General features: G+C 47.2%; 1 protein-coding gene across 2 annotated transcripts in view; it reads left to right on the plus strand.

Moving 5' to 3' along the window:
- Positions 1–16238, plus strand: part of XKR8 (XK related 8) — a 245027-nt gene extending 228789 nt beyond the window's left edge. Inside the window, exons 3-4 of one of the 2 annotated variants that reach the window (XR_011279632.1) lie at positions 245–330; positions 15463–15571. Coding sequence is in view for 1 of the 2 variants with exons in the window: in XM_069623064.1 (XP_069479165.1) it covers positions 15463–16202 (740 nt within the window). In the remaining variant the exon portion in view is untranslated. Of the gene's footprint in view, positions 1–244; positions 331–15462 lie in introns of both variants that reach the window. The other variant, XM_069623064.1, reaches the window with a different exon arrangement.
- The last annotated feature ends 957 nt before the right edge of the window (positions 16239–17195 follow it).

Raw genomic sequence — 17195 nt, forward strand, 5'->3', positions numbered from 1 at the left:
CCTGCTAAAAGCAGGTGTTAAGTCCTCCATGGCGCTAAGGGACCTCGGAATCAGGCGGTAAGGGTCGGCGCGGTTTACGCCGCCGTAAACCCCTCACCGCCTGGGTCGTAATCAGGCCCAATGTGTCCAATTTAAACAGAACTCCTAAATCCAGCAGTGGCACTATGATCAGTGTCTGATACACACTGGCACACTTGAGAAATTAGTGCCTTAAATCTGATTACAACTCTGTATTTATCTACAGATGAACACCACGTGGACTGGTCAGCCAAGCCGTGACACATTTTGAGGCATACTCTGCTTTAAACCTGAGAGGAAGGAAAATTGAGGGTGAGTTTGTTCTCTGAGAACCGTGAATGACTATCTTGCATGGATGTTAGAACATTTTTAATCCAACACCCTACTTCTAACATACGGTATGGTGTATATTGAATACAGGTGTTATGCTATTTAGCAATGAGATGAGAATTACATATTAAGATTAAAAGATGAAATGGTGTCTAGAGACAACCTCTGACTGTATTACAGGGATGACATGAATTGTAGTGTCAATTCATAATCCAACATGGAATCTAGCAGCCGTCTAGTGACTGTGGTTCACTTTGTTTTGATCCCACAGGCTCTTTCCCAGACTGTTCCAGTCCTATGACACCAACGGCAAGGTGGTAACGTACTACTCCATCTACCGTTTTTTATTTCTCACAAACTGGTCTCCGATTTACGAAATATACCAGCTTTTGAGGAAGCTTAGACTGTCCTGATGAATGTGGCTTTATCAAAGTTAGGCTACTGAAACCGGTCGACAGTGTTTGTTACATCTAAAAAGGCACCAATTTGCCTATTTTTTAGCTTGAACAAACGTTTTATATTGTCCTTCTTCCCGTTAGTAAAAATAAGCCCTGCATGGGAAGCGGTGACTGTATTGTCTTTGTGTTGTTGGAATAGGAATTTATCCTCTTCCTGTATGTTTGTGTCATTTTAACCCTAGCAAGCCAGGGTCAGTGTGACAATCAATGGGTTATTAAAGGATTGTCTATCCCATTAGATGCCACACGAGTTTTCTAAAAAGGAAGACATTTATCCTTTTTACCTTCCCTGGTGTGCTTCTTCTTTTATTTGTAGTCTATTCCGATTTCAATTAATCTGGAGGAGAGTGGTACTGGACATACAAGGCTGAATGTATTACACATCATAGAAGTTGGTAATTTCATTCTTATTCCGCAACCTATTTGAGAGTGCACAGTAGGCAGGGATAGTACCTCTTTTTCGCTCTATCCTTCTGTCTTCCGCCACAGCCTTGTTTCTCACTTTATTAATAATCAGAGTCCACACCACAGTTACTCTTGGGTTTGGTTTTACCAACTGGACCTCTCTTGGGTCTTTTTCGGCTGCTTATAGCCTATAACACAGATGTGTGTTGCCTAGCCCTTTTCAAGGCCTGCAACACCTTATCCAGATGTGACAAATGCTATTCCCAGGTGGAAATGTAGACGGCAATGTTGTCTAAGTAGGCCACACAGAAGGCCTCCAGCCCACTGAGCGCATGATTGACCAATCTCTGGAAGGTGGCAGGGGCATTCTTCAACCCAAAAGGTATGACCCTAAACTGGTAGAGTTCCTCAGGTGTTGAGAACGCTGTCTTTTCCTTGGCATGGTCCGTCAGAGCTATTTGCCAATAGCCTCAGGTAAGGTCAAAGGTGCTCACGAATTTGGCAGCACCTATGGTGTCCACGAGCTCATCAGCCCTGGGCAATGGGTGCGCGTCAGTTTTGGTGACGGCATTGACTACTCGGTAGTCCACACAGAACCTCCTATCCTTGGTATCTGCCTGGGAACTTGCCTTGGGGACAAGGACCACGGGACTGGACCAGGGACTGGTTGAGGGTTCAATAACACCCAGATCCAACATCTTGGCGACCTCAGCCTGGATGTGGTTCTTAACTGTATCTGACATTTGGTAGCACCTGGTTTTGACAGGCACACTGTCACCAGTGTCAATTTCGTGCCTACACCAAGGTGTAAGGCCTGGTGTCAGTGAGAACAGAGAGGCATACTGCCAGAGCAAAGCCCTGCAGGCCTTCTGCTGCTCTGTTGTCAGATCGGGAGAGAGATGTACTCCCCCCACTGAGCCATCCTGATGGTTGCTATGCAGCAAATCAGGAAGGGGCTCACTCTCATCCTCTTCTTGGTCTGAAGCTAGCAAGAGACATGAGACTTCTGCTCGCCTGTGGAAAGGCTTGAGCCTGTTAATATGAAATACCTGAGGGGCTACCCCAGGGACACGCATGTCAACCAGATAATTGACTTCGCCCCTCTTGGAGATGATCCTGAAGGGTCCAGTCCACTTGTCTGCCAAAGCTCTAGGCTTGGTAGGCTCCATCACAAGGATTTCCTGTCCCGGAGTCCAATCCACTTGCAAGGCTTTAAGGTCATGCCAGTATTTATTCAATTCCTGACTGGCCTTGAGATTCGCTGTTGCTTGACCCATCATCAGTGTTATCCTCCGTCTCAGGCCTAACACATAGTCTCCCACTTGCTTGGTGGGACCTGGAGGGGTGGCCTCCAAACCTTCTCTGATCAAGGCAAGGGGCCCCCTCACGGATGTCCAAAGAGTAACTCAAAGGGGCTGAAACCAACACCCTCTTGAGGTACCTCTCTGTAAGCAAACAGCAGGCATGGCAGGAGGAGATCCCATTTCCTCCTTAGGGGCTCTTCCAAAGCGCCTAGCATGCCCTTGAGAGTTGTATTAAACCTCTCAACCAGACCATTGGTCTGGGGATGGTAAGAGGTGGAGAACTTGTAGGTTACCCCGCACTCGTTCCACATGGTTTTCATGTAACTAGACATGAAGTTGGATCCTCTGTCAGAGACAACCTCCTTAGGGAATCCAACACGGGTGAAAATGCCCAGGAGAGCCTTGGCAACCACCTTGGCAGTAACAGTCCGAAGGGGTATAGCCTCAGGGTACCCTGGTGGCATGATCAACCAAGACCAGGATTAACCGATGTCCACCTGAAGTGGGAGGGTCAAGGGGACTGACAATGTCAATGCCCACCCTCTCAAATGGTGTGCCAACCACTGGCAATGGTTGCAGTGGGGCAATGACACTGTCTCCAGTCTTGCCAGACAACTGACAAGTTGGGCAGGTCCTGCAGTGGGACTCCACTTCTACTCCCATCCGAGGCCAGTAGAAATGGGCAGAGAGCCTCTGCTTAGTGTTCTTGGTACCAAGATGACCAGCCAAGGGCACCTCATGCGCCAACTGCAGTAGGAAGGGCCTGTAAACCTAGGGTACCACCAACCTCTTGAGGGCACCAGGTTCAGGCTTAGTGGGCTCACTAACAAGGAGCTCACCCTCCCAATAGGTTCGGAATGTCCTAGGCACTTCTCCTTGTGTCTGGGACAGGGCCTGTTTCCTCAGACCCTCGAGAGAGTGGCACTCTCTCTGTCCCTTACAGAAGTCCACCCGGGAGGGTCCCCCTTCAGCTAACAAGCATTGAAGGTCGGGGTGGTCCTCCGGGTTTTGAACCTCTCCTGCAGGAGAGTCTTCTGTCTCTTCTCCCTCAGGAGTTGAGTTTGAGTTTTCCACTGTACCCAGCCCGTCCAGAGCATGGATCCCAATGGGTGCTGTAGGAACAGCAGGAAGAGAAGGAGACCCCCTCGCAGAGGTGCCTTCTTGGTCTTCCTTCTTCTTGCATTAGGCCTCGCCTTTGGCTCAGATACTTGACTCACAGCCAGACCCGGTGTCACCTGTGACCTAGTGACTGCAGCAGCAGGCATGGGAAGACCATCCAAGATCAACCCCAACTCTACTAGATCATTACCTAACAGAATGTTAGCAGGGACATTGTCCTGAACCAACAAAGGAAGCTTTGCTGTCTTGTCTCCAATCATGAGTGTGACTAAGGCTACAGGCGATAATTTGGGAGGCCCACCAGCTAACCTGGTGGTTCTCAGAGGAGCACCTACATAGTCCTCTGGCTTCAGCAGGGTCCTGTCCACCACTGTCATGCTCGCCCCAGTGTCTCTCAAGCCAGTAGAAGGCTGGCCATTCAAGAGGACAACCTAAGGGTGTTCTGTGGGATAGTCGCCAATACTTCTGTGTACTGGTACCAGGCCCCAAGGGACACTAAGGAAATCTCTACAGGAGCACCAAATGTGATCCCTGTAGAGGAGGGGAGGACAGTGGCCTCCACCTCAGACATGTGGTAAGGGTAGGTCAGGCTGACAGCCTGTACTCCAAGTGCCTTACCTTCACCCTTCTTGTGATCCAGAGCCCCACATTCCCAACAGGTGCCAGGAATGCGGGGTACGGTACTGGAACCACTGGGAGCCTGCTTTGCAGCAGGTGGACCACTACTCTTAGTACCACCCACCGATGACTTATCCCCACTAGATTTTTTGGTTTTAGGAGAGGAGGGTTTTGGTTTACCCAACTGTGACTGATTTTGGGACTCCTCAGCTTTCTGAGAGGTCCCCTTTTCTTTGTCCTTGTCCTTCCCACTGGAGTCCTGGGATACCCGGTGGGAGACCCACTTGACAGCCAACCTAGCCAGCTTAAAGGGATCCAGAATGTTCCGGTCAGCAACATACTGATGCAGCTCTGGTGAACAGGCTTCAGAAAAAAGCTCAAAAAACAAAAGGTGAGACAATTCAAAAAACGTTTTCACTTTGTAACCATCAATCCACCCCATCATGTTTATGTGCGCAGCACTCACCCAGTCAACCCAAGACACATTCTCTCTTTTCTTAAATTCCCTGAACCTTTTAAGGTATTGGTAGGTGTCTTGCCAAACTTGGCAATCAAAGCAGACTTCATGCACTCATACTGACCCATTTCTTCCACACTCAGTTTCAGAATAGAGTCATATCCAGTCTGAGGCACTCTGCTTAACAAACACTTAGCCCAACTCTCTTATCAACATCATGAATTGCACAAGCCATTTCAAACGCTTCAATCCATTGGAGGATATCTGAACCCTTTACAAATACACCAACCAAATCTTTCATAAACTTGGTGGCTGGGGACCTGACACTCTCACTGGGTTTAGCTGAAGTCTCCACTCTAACTTTCTCTGGCTGGATTCTCTGACATTCAGTGTCCTTGCCTTTGAGTTCAAGATCCTTATTCTTGAGTTCCACTTGCTGTGCCCGCTCCTCTTTCTTAAGCTCAGCTTCTATTTCCAACTTGCGGTATTCAAACTCAAGCTCCAGGGAATTGCTGGGTTTGGAACAGAGGCAGCAGGAATGGTGGCATTCTCAGAGACAGATTCAGCAACAACCCCAGGGGTAGAGTCCTAATTGGTTGCATCCCCCCTTTAAGAGTTTCACCATCAGTCTGGTAGTCCACCAGTGCAGTTATCAGCTCAGCCCTAGACTTATCCACAAAGTCTAACTGCCTGGCTTCACAAGCACTCTGGAGAACCTCTAAGCTCATCCTAGTCAATTTACCATTTGCAATAGACTCCATTGCTTTTAATGCAGTTATCTTTTACACAACTAAACCTTAATTGAACAAAGTGTAGATATTTTGTAAGTGGTGTAAGTGGCATGGTTATACACTGATTCTTAAAACCATAAGCATCCCACTGCTGCCACCAGTATAAAGACTGAAGGGGGGGTCTGTACTTCTGCTCTCTATATGGTAGAGGAGAGGCACAGAGGACCCCAGCCAAGATTCTCTATTGTTGGTTGCAATGGACGAGCAAACAAGGCCTAGCTTCTCAGGATGTTATGCAGGCTGGTTCTTAAGTACAGTGTAGTCCCCAACCCCCCACAAATGAATGTCCACACACTGTATTAGTTAAAAGACAGTCTTTATATAATTAATATTCAAGGTTATGTACACTTTCACAATAACTGACTTTGTGCTCAGTGAATCTACAATGGCAAATATATACAGTTCTAAAGTGGTACCACAATTATTATCAGATCTCATTAAAGTGCATCAACTATACTCTGGTTAAATGTCACACAGACCACTTAATAAAGGCAACCAACAATAGACATAGGAGGAAAGCAGTTGGTTAGAACCATTGGCAGAATACTGGCCTCTACCGTTAAACACAGTTCTATGTGGAGATCCCCGCACCTGGGCAACCTGTAAAATAAAGACATAACACAAGCCCAGTCCATATATTGTTCTATAAGTCTTATTTCCTTCTATAATGTTTCTACCCCCCAATGTACCTTGTAGAGCAGAGTTCTTCGAAGAGGCGTCGATGGATCCTTCTTGAGTGACTCCCTTTAAAGCAGGAGCCACGGATCGTCAAGATGCGTCGAAGAAGGCGAACTTGGCATTCATGAAAAGTTTGAGGGTGCTGAGACCACGGCGTCGATCCAGGCGGTGCTCGTCGGCGACGTCCTGCGCGGATAAGGTGTGCGGGGCACCTCGGCAATTGATAGTTCAGGACCGCAAACAGTTTCTGAAGAACTATGGCCTGACAAGGGTGTCGAATCGTCAAAGTCTTTGTGGTCTTTGGGTGGTGGGAAACCCACCGGCGGATTCTCCTCGGCGCGTTGACGTCCTCGACTTACTCCAGTGGGATAAAGCGATCGACGGTGCGGACAAGGGAGTCCTTCAATTCAACAGTTTTAGGCAAAGGAGCGGTCTGCTCTGGTCGTCCGCGGCACAGCGTCAAGTGGTCCCCTCTTCTGGGCAACACGGCTTCGACGGGCCTCCAGCAGTTACGGCGATACTCCGAACCCTGGTCGACGGCAATGGACTTCGACGACGTCGATGTCCAGGTGCTTCTCTTCGTTCTCCTCGGTGGTTCCCGTCTCCGGTCGGCAGCCTTTCGAGGGTCTGACTTCTAGGTAGCTTCGGCGAAGGTTGGCGGTGCTCGATGGTCCCTCGGAGCACGGGAAGAGGGAACCTAACCAGGTCCTCTCTCGGATCAGTCCTTGACGAACTCGACAGCTTTCGGATCGGGTCGAAGCAAATGCATCAGCAGTTCTTCTTCTTCCAGCTGGGCGTCGAGGAAAAGCAGTTCAAGTTACTCTTCAAGTGTCAACTCAGCTTCTGAACAATTTCCAGTGGTGAGAGGTCCCCAGATATACTATTCTGTCTCTCATCCACACTGCTGGGTCACACTCAGCAGCCAATCATACAGAAGGGCATTCATGCAGTCAGTCAGCCAATCAGGCATACAGTGCATTCAGGTCATACTCCTCCCTCTCAGACACTCACAACAATGAAAGCCATTCAACACTACACACTGCATTCATGCCAGTTTAGGGCAGGGCTGTCTCAGTCTTTGTCTCTCATACCAGAAACCAGACATCCACAATAAGAAGTGCATATTGGCCACACACTCCATTCACCCAGGTCCCACCCACAGGGTGTACCCACAAGATACAGTCACTGGGAAGGCTCCAGCCAGTCTGGCCTGGACTTCACAACAACACCATATATGGAACTTCCACCCAACAGCCAGTCAGGGGGAAGGGACAGAGTCAGGGCTTCCCAGGACTTTGGGAAAACAAGGTAACAGGCAATAGAAATCAAGAGGCCAGAGGGGCCATCTTGTTTCCAATCAGGAATCAACTGATTCCAATGGCAGGGCCTGGGTATCCCAAAATGGAGGATAATCAGAGCACCTGTCAAATTCAGCATGGAGCTGCCACCAGCCCATACCCTGCTCTGTGGGCCACACACAGGTGCCCAAAAACATACACTAGGGCACAGGGTTGCACCCCCACCCATGGGTGCCATAAGGGTATCCCATGGGTCTGTACACCAAACCAAAAACAGGAAGAGCTGCACTGCCAGGAGTCCCACATGGACTCCTGGGCAGAAAACAATACAGAACACAAATGAAAAAGGACTACAGGACAAGGACAGGGAGGCCCTGTCCCTCCAATACATTTCCAGCATCACAGGCGGCACCTCTCCAAGGTCTCCCACCCTCGCTTTGGACTATAATTTCATCCCTCCCTGCACCTCGCAGCACAAATCACGTGACCCAAACGTGAAGGCAAGGGAACCTTGCTTTTTGATCTTTCTTGATGGATCGGGGGTCTACCAGTTTTATGGTCAGTGGTCTGGGGCTGGCTTGTACCTTGGAATTCAGGGGTCCTTAGGCTAGGACAGTTGGGTGCTATAAACTACAATTCGGACTAGTGGGGGTCGGACGCTTGTGCCCTCCGTCTTGTGGGATTGTGTCTTGTCGAGATGCGCAGCCCTCCTCCCGTGGCCTTGCAGGGCACATTCTTCCCAGGGCGCGAAGGTTGGCAACATTTTAGGACAATTAAGGGTTTTATGGGGCTGTTCAGCACTGGCCTTTCTCATCTGTGTGTGGAATACAACCTATTCCCTTGCTCATGTTCGCGGCCCAGGTTGTGTGCTGACTGCCATGCTACGTTTAAGCTGTGTGCCGCAATATGGCCACTAATATCTAAGCTGGCTGCTATTCTCGCATATGTGCTGGCCTACAAAGCATGCAATAATACAAGGCATAAATTAGGTTTAAAAAATTGATTAGCAGAGTTTGCTAATTAAATCTTTTTTAATTAGCAAACAGGCCCATTTGATTAACAATTTTGTACTCATTTTGTACTAATATTGTTAATGTTACCAGAAGTTATTTGTGCCCAAGACATGAAATGAGCAAAAATACAGCAGTTTTGCATACCGCTGAAATAAGACATTATTGATAGGAGCCAGTCCTTGCTAAATCTTCAGCAAGACCTGCAGGTCGGGTAACTTAGTTTACCCATTCAACCTAAGAGAAATGCACTCTAGCCAAGGCAAGGGAGGACAACAAATTTAAAATGTGATTTCTGGAAAACGGTCACTACAAACCCACTTTATGTTCAGAGCACTGCTGCCACCCAGAGGCCGCTATGCACAGTGAAACCTTTGACATTTTATTTGATATTTACTGCAAAGTAAATGTTAAATAAAAGTTTCAAACCTCTCTTGCAAATGCTACTTGCCCATCATAAAATCCACTTGACTATGCGAGTGGGCAAAAAGACTTTGCGAGCCTTGGATGAATGTCTGTAAAATGTAGAAGGTTAGCTGCATGAATGGACACAAATACATAAGATAAAAAGGCTCTGAAAACAGTTTGACCAGCTGCCTCCTGCAAGTTGCAATATATAATACAATCATAATCATGAAGCAAAGCGAGCTCAGGAGGCCATCTGCAGTGTTTGGTATTGCAGTAGATCTGTAGATGTACAGACTGGATGGAACTAGTGATCACTACTTTGCATAAGCATCTAGTTTGCATAGTGTATTCATTATGTAAGCAACAGGGTGATTAGATAGAATGTCAAGGAGTATGAGTACGCTCATGGGAGCACCCGTTGCAAGATGTATTCAACCTGCCGTTTACAGAACTAGGTTTGCCATCAAAAGTATTTAATCATGTGATCATGTACATTTTCAAAAGTGTTCACTTGTCAATATGATGCATCTTCCCCAACAAAATGAATTGTAGTTGACACTATGAAATTTAGAACACTAACCTAAACTTTACTGGAGAGATGATGCAGTGTTTTACAGTATCAATACTGTAATTATGCATTAAGTAACAACTTACATTTTAGGAATGGAATTGCAAGATTGTCTTTTAACTTTATATTTAAAAAAACATAGTGGTCTTTGCCAGACAGGATATTGAAAGCTTAGTAAAAGTATCATCCCGATTATTTCTGGTTTGCAATTATTTGAAAAAGAAAGACATTCTTGCATAGCACTCCCACACATGCCTTTGGCACTAGTGAAGGAGATGATTACTGCTGCACTTTTTCTCTATTATCACTTGTGAACACAGAAAAAGGGATTGAAGAGGGCACAGAGGACGAGAGAGGAATGCAGGGCAAGCTGTGATTTAATAGAAGAGGGCAACTTAAATAGCTAACTTTGCTACACAAGTGCCCATTTGATTAGCAAACCTTTAGAATTGCCTAGCAAATTGCTATGCGGCACTGCTTATTCTATGCCTTGCATCGATGGTGGGAACTGCCCTCATTATTGGGCTTCCAGACGCTCCCTGTGGCCCCCCCTAAAGGCAGCCCAAAATTTAGCAGTCCGCCTCACTACAGGCGCCTCTAAATTCAACCATATCCCTCCAAGACTTTGGTAGCTTCACTAGCTCCCTCACTCCACCAGTATATTAAAAATGGAATGGATCACTTTAAAAGCAGTTTTAAATGGAATACCAGCATATTTGACGGCTAAACTCCACTCCTCTGAAGGCTCTTGCGCCTCATGTTACAAAACTATCAAAAAGTTGGAGTCTAAGCTAGCCCGTAAAGAGAAGACTTGCAAGCAGTCCTTTTCCTGCCATGCCTGACCACCTGACACTCGATCCCGCCAGAGGGTAAAAATGCCCCCACCATACTCCTGTTCCGCGAAACACTAAAACATGGCACTTTCAACAGTGCTTGCCAGATGAACAAAACTGCAGCGCTCCCTCCACCAACAGTACTGCAATACTGGAGAAAATAAAGCATAATGCTAGCACCCTCCCGCTGTAAAGTGCTCCGCGGCTCTCGAGCTAGGCAGCACTATTGTAGCCCGTGGCCCCACGGTGCCCAGCTTCTAGGGGAGATGTGTTTGGCCCCTAAAAAACACCTAGAAATAAAGACGCAGACACTAGGGTAATGAAGGTATTTTATTAAATGTGTATTGCGTTTTCTTTAAATATGTGTGTGCTGTGTGTATGTGAGTTGGACTAAACCATCCAGCCCACTATGAAGCTGGATGGAATGTTTAATAAAGAAAGAAAAAGAAAAGAACACTAGAACAGAACTCACCTGCCCAAGAATGGGCTTGGCAGCGGAGAAAGGTATCCAGAGAGGATTCTGAAAGAAGAAGCGGTTAAAAAAGGGAGTTAGAAAAAAGGTCAGAAAGAAAGAGAGGAAAGAGACAGCAGAGAACAAGAAAAGGACGTACCTGTGGGGGGGTGCTGCCTCGAACAGCCCCCCAGGGTATAAATCCACCAAATGGTTCTGAGCGGTGCATGGGGGAGGGCCCTAGAGAGTGATCCAGGGGGGCTGAGCTGCTTATGCCAGGGGCAGCTCAGCCGCCCTGGGGCTGTGGTAGCTGTCGGGCCAGACCAGACAGGTCCATCAGTATCAAGGGCCCAGGCAGTGTGCAGGGTGCTGCCTGGGATGAAAAAGAACAGCCCAGACTGGGCCACATGTGGGGCGCCAGCCCAGATCTGGCTGCCCGGCTGTGCCCTTGAAGGCCTGCCTTGTGGCCAGCGAGGCAGGTCCCTTTAAAAAGTCCTCCCGGGCTGCGTGTTCCAGGCGCAGTCCAGGAGATGAAGAGCGACAAAGTCCTGTCTACCCAACAGTGTGGAGCAGTGAATATAAGTCCCGGGCTGGCCTTGGCAGCCAACCCGGGTGAAGTGGAGGAAGGAAGTCAGTCGCAGGCTGCTCCACTGGGCAGTCTGGGTGAAGGAAAGTTCAGGGCCGCCCAGTGGAGCATTCTTGGTGAAGGCCAGCGGCCCGCCCCCTGGATCACGTGGCGCATTGCTAAGGGGGCAGGCCAGATGCCCCAACAAGGCTGCAGGAGCGGAGCAGTGAAAAGAGTCAGTGTCCCTGTTGTCATGGGGATGCTGCCTGAAATCAAAATGACAGCGGCAGCGCAGCAGTGAGATCTGTGGCGTCCCCAAGGCACAGGGAAGGTTTTAAAGTATGCTGCTGGTTTGGAAGTGACTGCGGGTGGGCACCCCAGCCAACAGAGCCCACCCAGAAGATTATGAACGGCTGTAGGGTACAGAAGTGAACAGGGGTGACCCCCTCAGTCCATGGGGACACCCAGAAGAGGCAAAAGAGCCTCAGGAGTGCCGGTGACAATGGGTGGAACCCCAAGAGCCCAGACTGTGCAATGAGTGCGGGGGGCCCCATGTGGTGGACGGGAGTACCCTGAAGAAAGAAGAGAGGCTAGGCCCCATCATTCATCCATTCATCCACATCGGACAGGTCCCCAGCCAACAGAGCAACCAGCGGTTCCATGTAATAATGTCCCTGCAAAAATGTCTTCTGACATAAAATGTGGCCGTTCTTTGAGGAAACATTATTACATTGAACACATTGGGGGTTTATACAAGGGGAGCAGGGTATATCCCGCAACCCTTCCCAATACATAATGGGCCTCATTACGAGGTTGGAGGTAGTCATGGCGTTATTAGCGCCATGACTACCTCCAATATCGGTACCGAGTCTGCCCTCGTTCAATGGGGATTTACTGGTCCATTCCGACCTTTGCGGGACCGGTAAGTCCCCATTGAAAAAGCCATTCTCCATTCCCATTTCAGCCCCCATAGGGCTCAATGGGAAGGGGGAAGGACCTAATAACGGTACCGCAAATTGCGGTACCGTTATTAGCTCTGAAGTCCCTTAACTGGCCCCGTCCATAACGCCTGTTAAAACCAGGCGTTAAGGAAGGGACCCGCTAAGGGACCTCGGAATAGGGCGCAAAGGGATCACCGGCACTGATGTCCTTAACGGTGCCCGGTATCTCTTTGCGCCCACCTCGTAATGAGGCCCAATGTCACCATGTATAATGTTGCCAATGGTTTTTCCCAGTGACATTATGTATGGGGACATTATGTATTACCTGATACCCAACCAGCCAGCCATCAGCCAGCCATTCCTCCAGCCAGCTGTACCATCAGCACAGACAGCCCTGCAATGGCCAGCACTTCCATCAGCTTTGCAGCTAGCCATCAGTGAGCCAGAGCCACCAAGGACAGACCTATGAAGGTACTGTTAGGGGGTGACTGACTGCAGCAGGCACCCTACTGTGACAGTGTTTTATGTAGTATATATGTTGTATATTAATGTTTATATGTATGTGTTGTTATATGTTTATATGTAATTACCGTTAAGTAGTCGGTTAAGTAGGGGGAAGTGTAGAGTTTGGAGTAAGTGTTGGGGGGAATGCTAAGCGGGGTTAAAGTTAAGTAGGGGTAGGATATTAAATATATTTATGAAGGTTAAGTAGAGAAAAAGGTATAGGGGAGGTACCCTGGCATGAGGTAGCAGGATAGTGTGGCAGCCTGCCTTAGGCTCCATAGCGAGATGGGGCAACCCAATGTATGGCCTCACACTCCATGTGGGTGTTATCTGACTTTAGGTAAGGAGTCTGTTGCACCAGACTCACCCTAAGGGTCTCAGAAACCACTCCAAGGAAGGGTGAGCTGACGTAGCAGGTCCCCATTTAGTTAGTGCTAAGCAAATGGAAGAGTATTAAAGGTTAAGTTGTTTTTTATAAATGAAGTAGGCTCCCTGTTGGGATACCTATTAAATTCACTGTGGTTCCTGTCTCCATTAGTGATCTAAGAACTCACAGTGTAGCCCATCTCCTATTATCAGCAATTTTATTATGAGGCGCAGCACACCTCCCTTCCCAGCAGGCCTGGGGGGCTGAGGCGATGGTTCCCATGGGGACTGTGCCTGGTTCGGGGTGAGGGAGGTGCACACCATTGCTTGGAGCAGGGCCAGAAATCCGGGGGCTACACTATAATCAATAAGAGAATAACATGAAATAAAAAGTCTTCCTAGGGCGGAGATATAGAGTGTGAAGAGCAGAGGTCCAATGAATGACCCTTGGTGATGCTGATAGGGAGAGTGGTGGAATAAGAGGTTTGTGAGTTCCAGGATATTTCAAAGGAGAGACCTTCCGAATAGGAGGTAATCCAGGTGAGAACAGATTTCTAAAATCCAATTTCCTGGAGAGTGGAGAGGGGAGAAGAGTGGTTGACTGTATTCAAAGTGACAGAGAGGTCCAAAATGATGAGTATAGAAGAGAGTTTGGAGTGGTGAGCATCAGAGGGAACATTGTACACATGCATGAGTGCAGTCCTGGTGAAGTGTTTTCTATGGAATCCAGATTGAAGCAGAACTCCAAGGCCATTATCCTCAAGGTACTTAGTGATTTGTTTGAATAACACCCAGGATGATAGTTAGCTGAAACATTCGGGTCAGCAGAGGCTTTCTTTAAAAGGGGCAAGCTAGTTGCAGATTTGAAAGAGGCACAGAGTTCAGCTGAGAGAAAGGGGTTAAGGAGCTCAGAAAGATATGGGTAGGTGATTGAGACTAAGTCTTTGATTATTTGTGGAGCAAAGGGATCGATAGGAGCATATCATGGTATGGCACTGCAAAGGGTGGGTGATAATTTGGTAAGAGAGTTAGGAGAGAAGTAGTCGAGTAAAAGGCGGTAGGGTAGGAGGTGGTGGATAGAAGGAGCGTGGTGAGGCAGCGAGAGGAGGTCTGTGAGAGTGAGTGTCACACATTTCAGAGACTTTAGAGGAGGAAAAATAGTGAGCAATGTCATTAGCAGAGGGGGAGGAGGCAATGGATATTGGCTTGATAGTTGTGAGCAAATCTGGTTGGGTGATTACATGTTTGTGGGGGTGGTTGTGACCAGAAGAGATTAGGTTTGTGAAGTATGAGGATTTGGAGTCCAGTACTGGGCCAAGGACAGCCATGGAATCTATGTGGACTAAAAGTCTGTGATTTTTGCCAGCCTCGTAGGTCATGGCACATGTTTGTTTTGTAGGATCTCGGAGGAGAACCAGGGCTGAGGATGGGGACAGTAAGCTGTAAATGTGCCTGAAGGAAGTCTTGGTCAAAGGGAGTGATAAGTGTATAGTGAATGTCAGAAAAAGCATGGTCAATGGAAGAGGCATGAATAGGAGAGAGTGACAGGAGAGAGGTATTTATGTCATCAAGTTAGGGGCAAGAGAGTTGTCGCTACAAGCCCAGGAGGGCCAACTGTGACACAGACTACGAAAACAGTAGCCTCTATCCCTTGAAATTTACAGGGTCTGTGAGTTAAGTTCCCCAAACTACACATGGTAACGCAGTCGTTTCTATGAACTGTTGTAGATTGGGAAATTTAGGCTCAGGGCATGGTCTTACCTTAGATTAGGTTTTGAATCTCATTCTCGGCTGGTTGTCCTTTCCCTACCCTTCTGCACTGTTATACTGAGACATATCCCAGTGTTGTTAGAGCATCACCCTTACTCCAACTTGTGTTTGACACCAATAAATCATGGTTGCATGCAACCTGAACCCTCGGCCGGTGACATCAGTCGTTACAAATGCCGTTTGGTCAGTGCAGATGTTGATTAAAAATTACCCAGTTACAGTGCAATTTATATTATCCGATCGGGATCATGAACACAGTGTTATCACCAAAAGTAAATATGAGGGGCTAAGAGCTGAGAGAGGCTGTATTGCTGTTGCCTGATGCCGTCTAGTTTATTACAGATTGTAAACAGTATCATGGGAAATGTAGATTAACATGCTGCCAGTTTTCTTTGCTGCTGTCTATTGAGGAAAGAGTGCAATGACATTGTTTTCCCTACATGCATGTTTGCCTTTCCTTTACAATTGTTGAGCTTATATGAATTTTGAAGACCTGTTAAGTGATTATATATTATATATATTAGATGTATTTATTCTTTTAATTTTCATTTTTTGTTCTTCCATTTTTAGATGTCAGCATGTGTGCCTCATTTTTCTCCATTTCATGGGCTGTTCAAGATTATCACCAATCACTTCGCTTTTTTCTCAAAGATAAACACAGGCTCAGCTGTTGTGGCGTAATTCTCTATTTTGTGTGGAACTTTTTCCTTATTTGTCCAAGAATACTTTGCGTTGCCCTATTCACTTCACTGTTCCAATATTACATTTTTCTGCACTTTCTCATCATATGGATTGCATTGCAACTCTGGGTCTGGTTGCAGAAAACGGACTTCATGAAAATGCCAGCCTTGGAGCTTTTCTATAGGGGCATAGTGGCTCTGATACTGTATTTCTCCTGGTTTAATGTTGCAGAGGGCAAAACTGTATTTCGCAGTTTAATTTATCATGTATTTATTACAACGGATAGTTCGATACTTCTTGCAAGTTGGTGGCACTTTAGAGATCCTCTCACTACAGACCATTATGCATTGTCTGTCCTTATTACTACTGCGTTGTCATTTTCATTTGGACTATTAGTAAGGTGTATATACTACAAATGGTTTCATCCCAAAACGTCTGTTGAATCTTTCTTTGATGAAGTTGACTATAAAAAGAAAGCAAAGGACTCCACCTTCAGAAGACTTGTTAGCAAACACAAACCTCAAAAACGAGTGAATCTGAGAATATGTCAGCTATCCCAAATTGTGTTTTCTGCATCATGTACTGTCCATCAAAACAACCAAATTACGGTTTCGAGCAATGGTTTTTAGTATTTGTCTGTTAAAGTTTTAATGTATTTCAAAGTATATCCCTGTGTGTTCATTCATTTTTGCTGAACAGTGTCAAAGGGCACGGTAGTGACCAAAATAATACTGTAGTGGGCTTTTCTGTATTCATGTAAAGATACAGAACGTTGGACTACTGTTTCCGTCTTGTTGGTAGGAATATCCAGAACTGAGTTTGACACATAATAAAGAAAGGAAAAAACAGGCTACGGTGGAGGGTGGGCAACGTGGGGCCCATAGTTTGTAGGTCCACATCAAGATGGCCGCCACACCTTACAGGAAATAACGTGTTTGGCTGGGATTATATCCTGGTTAGAACTAGAATGTCTTTTTTAGGGCTAGATGGGCTGTAGGATGTTGTCTGGCAATGCTTTGAATATTTCCGAGATGCGACCTGGCCTTTATTCCTGCTCTTTAAGGTCTTAGAATTTTATCTTTATTTGAGGTTTTGTTTTCTGCTCCAGTGTAGGGCTCCCACCACCCCCACTTTCCACACTCCCCATCCTTTCTCCCTCCAGCCTTTTGGTACCCTATGGCTCTTGCCTGTTTCCCTTGGGCATCCCCACCATAAACCCTCCACTGCCCCTTGAGTGCTTCTTTTCTTTGCTCCTTATCCCAGCGATCTGATTATTCCCTCTTTGTCCTCTACTCTCCCCCCACTCATGCTTCCCTCTGTTCCCAGAGAAAGCATCCCTCCCTGCTCTCAATAGGTTCCGAATATTGGCCCTTTAGGCTGCCTCTGAACGTTATTTCCTATTCAGCATCCTGAAGGCATATGTTGATCCTCATACAGTCCCCTTGCCTTTGCGGATGACCATAAAGTGTTCCATATGGCATGTGGGTGTGCTCCAAAGAACCCCACCATCCCTCCTGTCTCTGGTGTCCCCCACCTGGTCTGCTTACAGGTTGTGCTGTGGGTCACTGCAGCTAGTAAGGTCCACCTGGTTAATTCCTGCCAAAGCCACAGGTGCATGGCAC

Source organism: Ambystoma mexicanum, chromosome 11 (genome assembly GCF_040938575.1).
Source record: "Ambystoma mexicanum isolate Mex_15411 chromosome 11, UKY_AmexF1_1, whole genome shotgun sequence".
Classification (NCBI taxonomy): Eukaryota; Metazoa; Chordata; class Amphibia; order Caudata; family Ambystomatidae; genus Ambystoma; species Ambystoma mexicanum.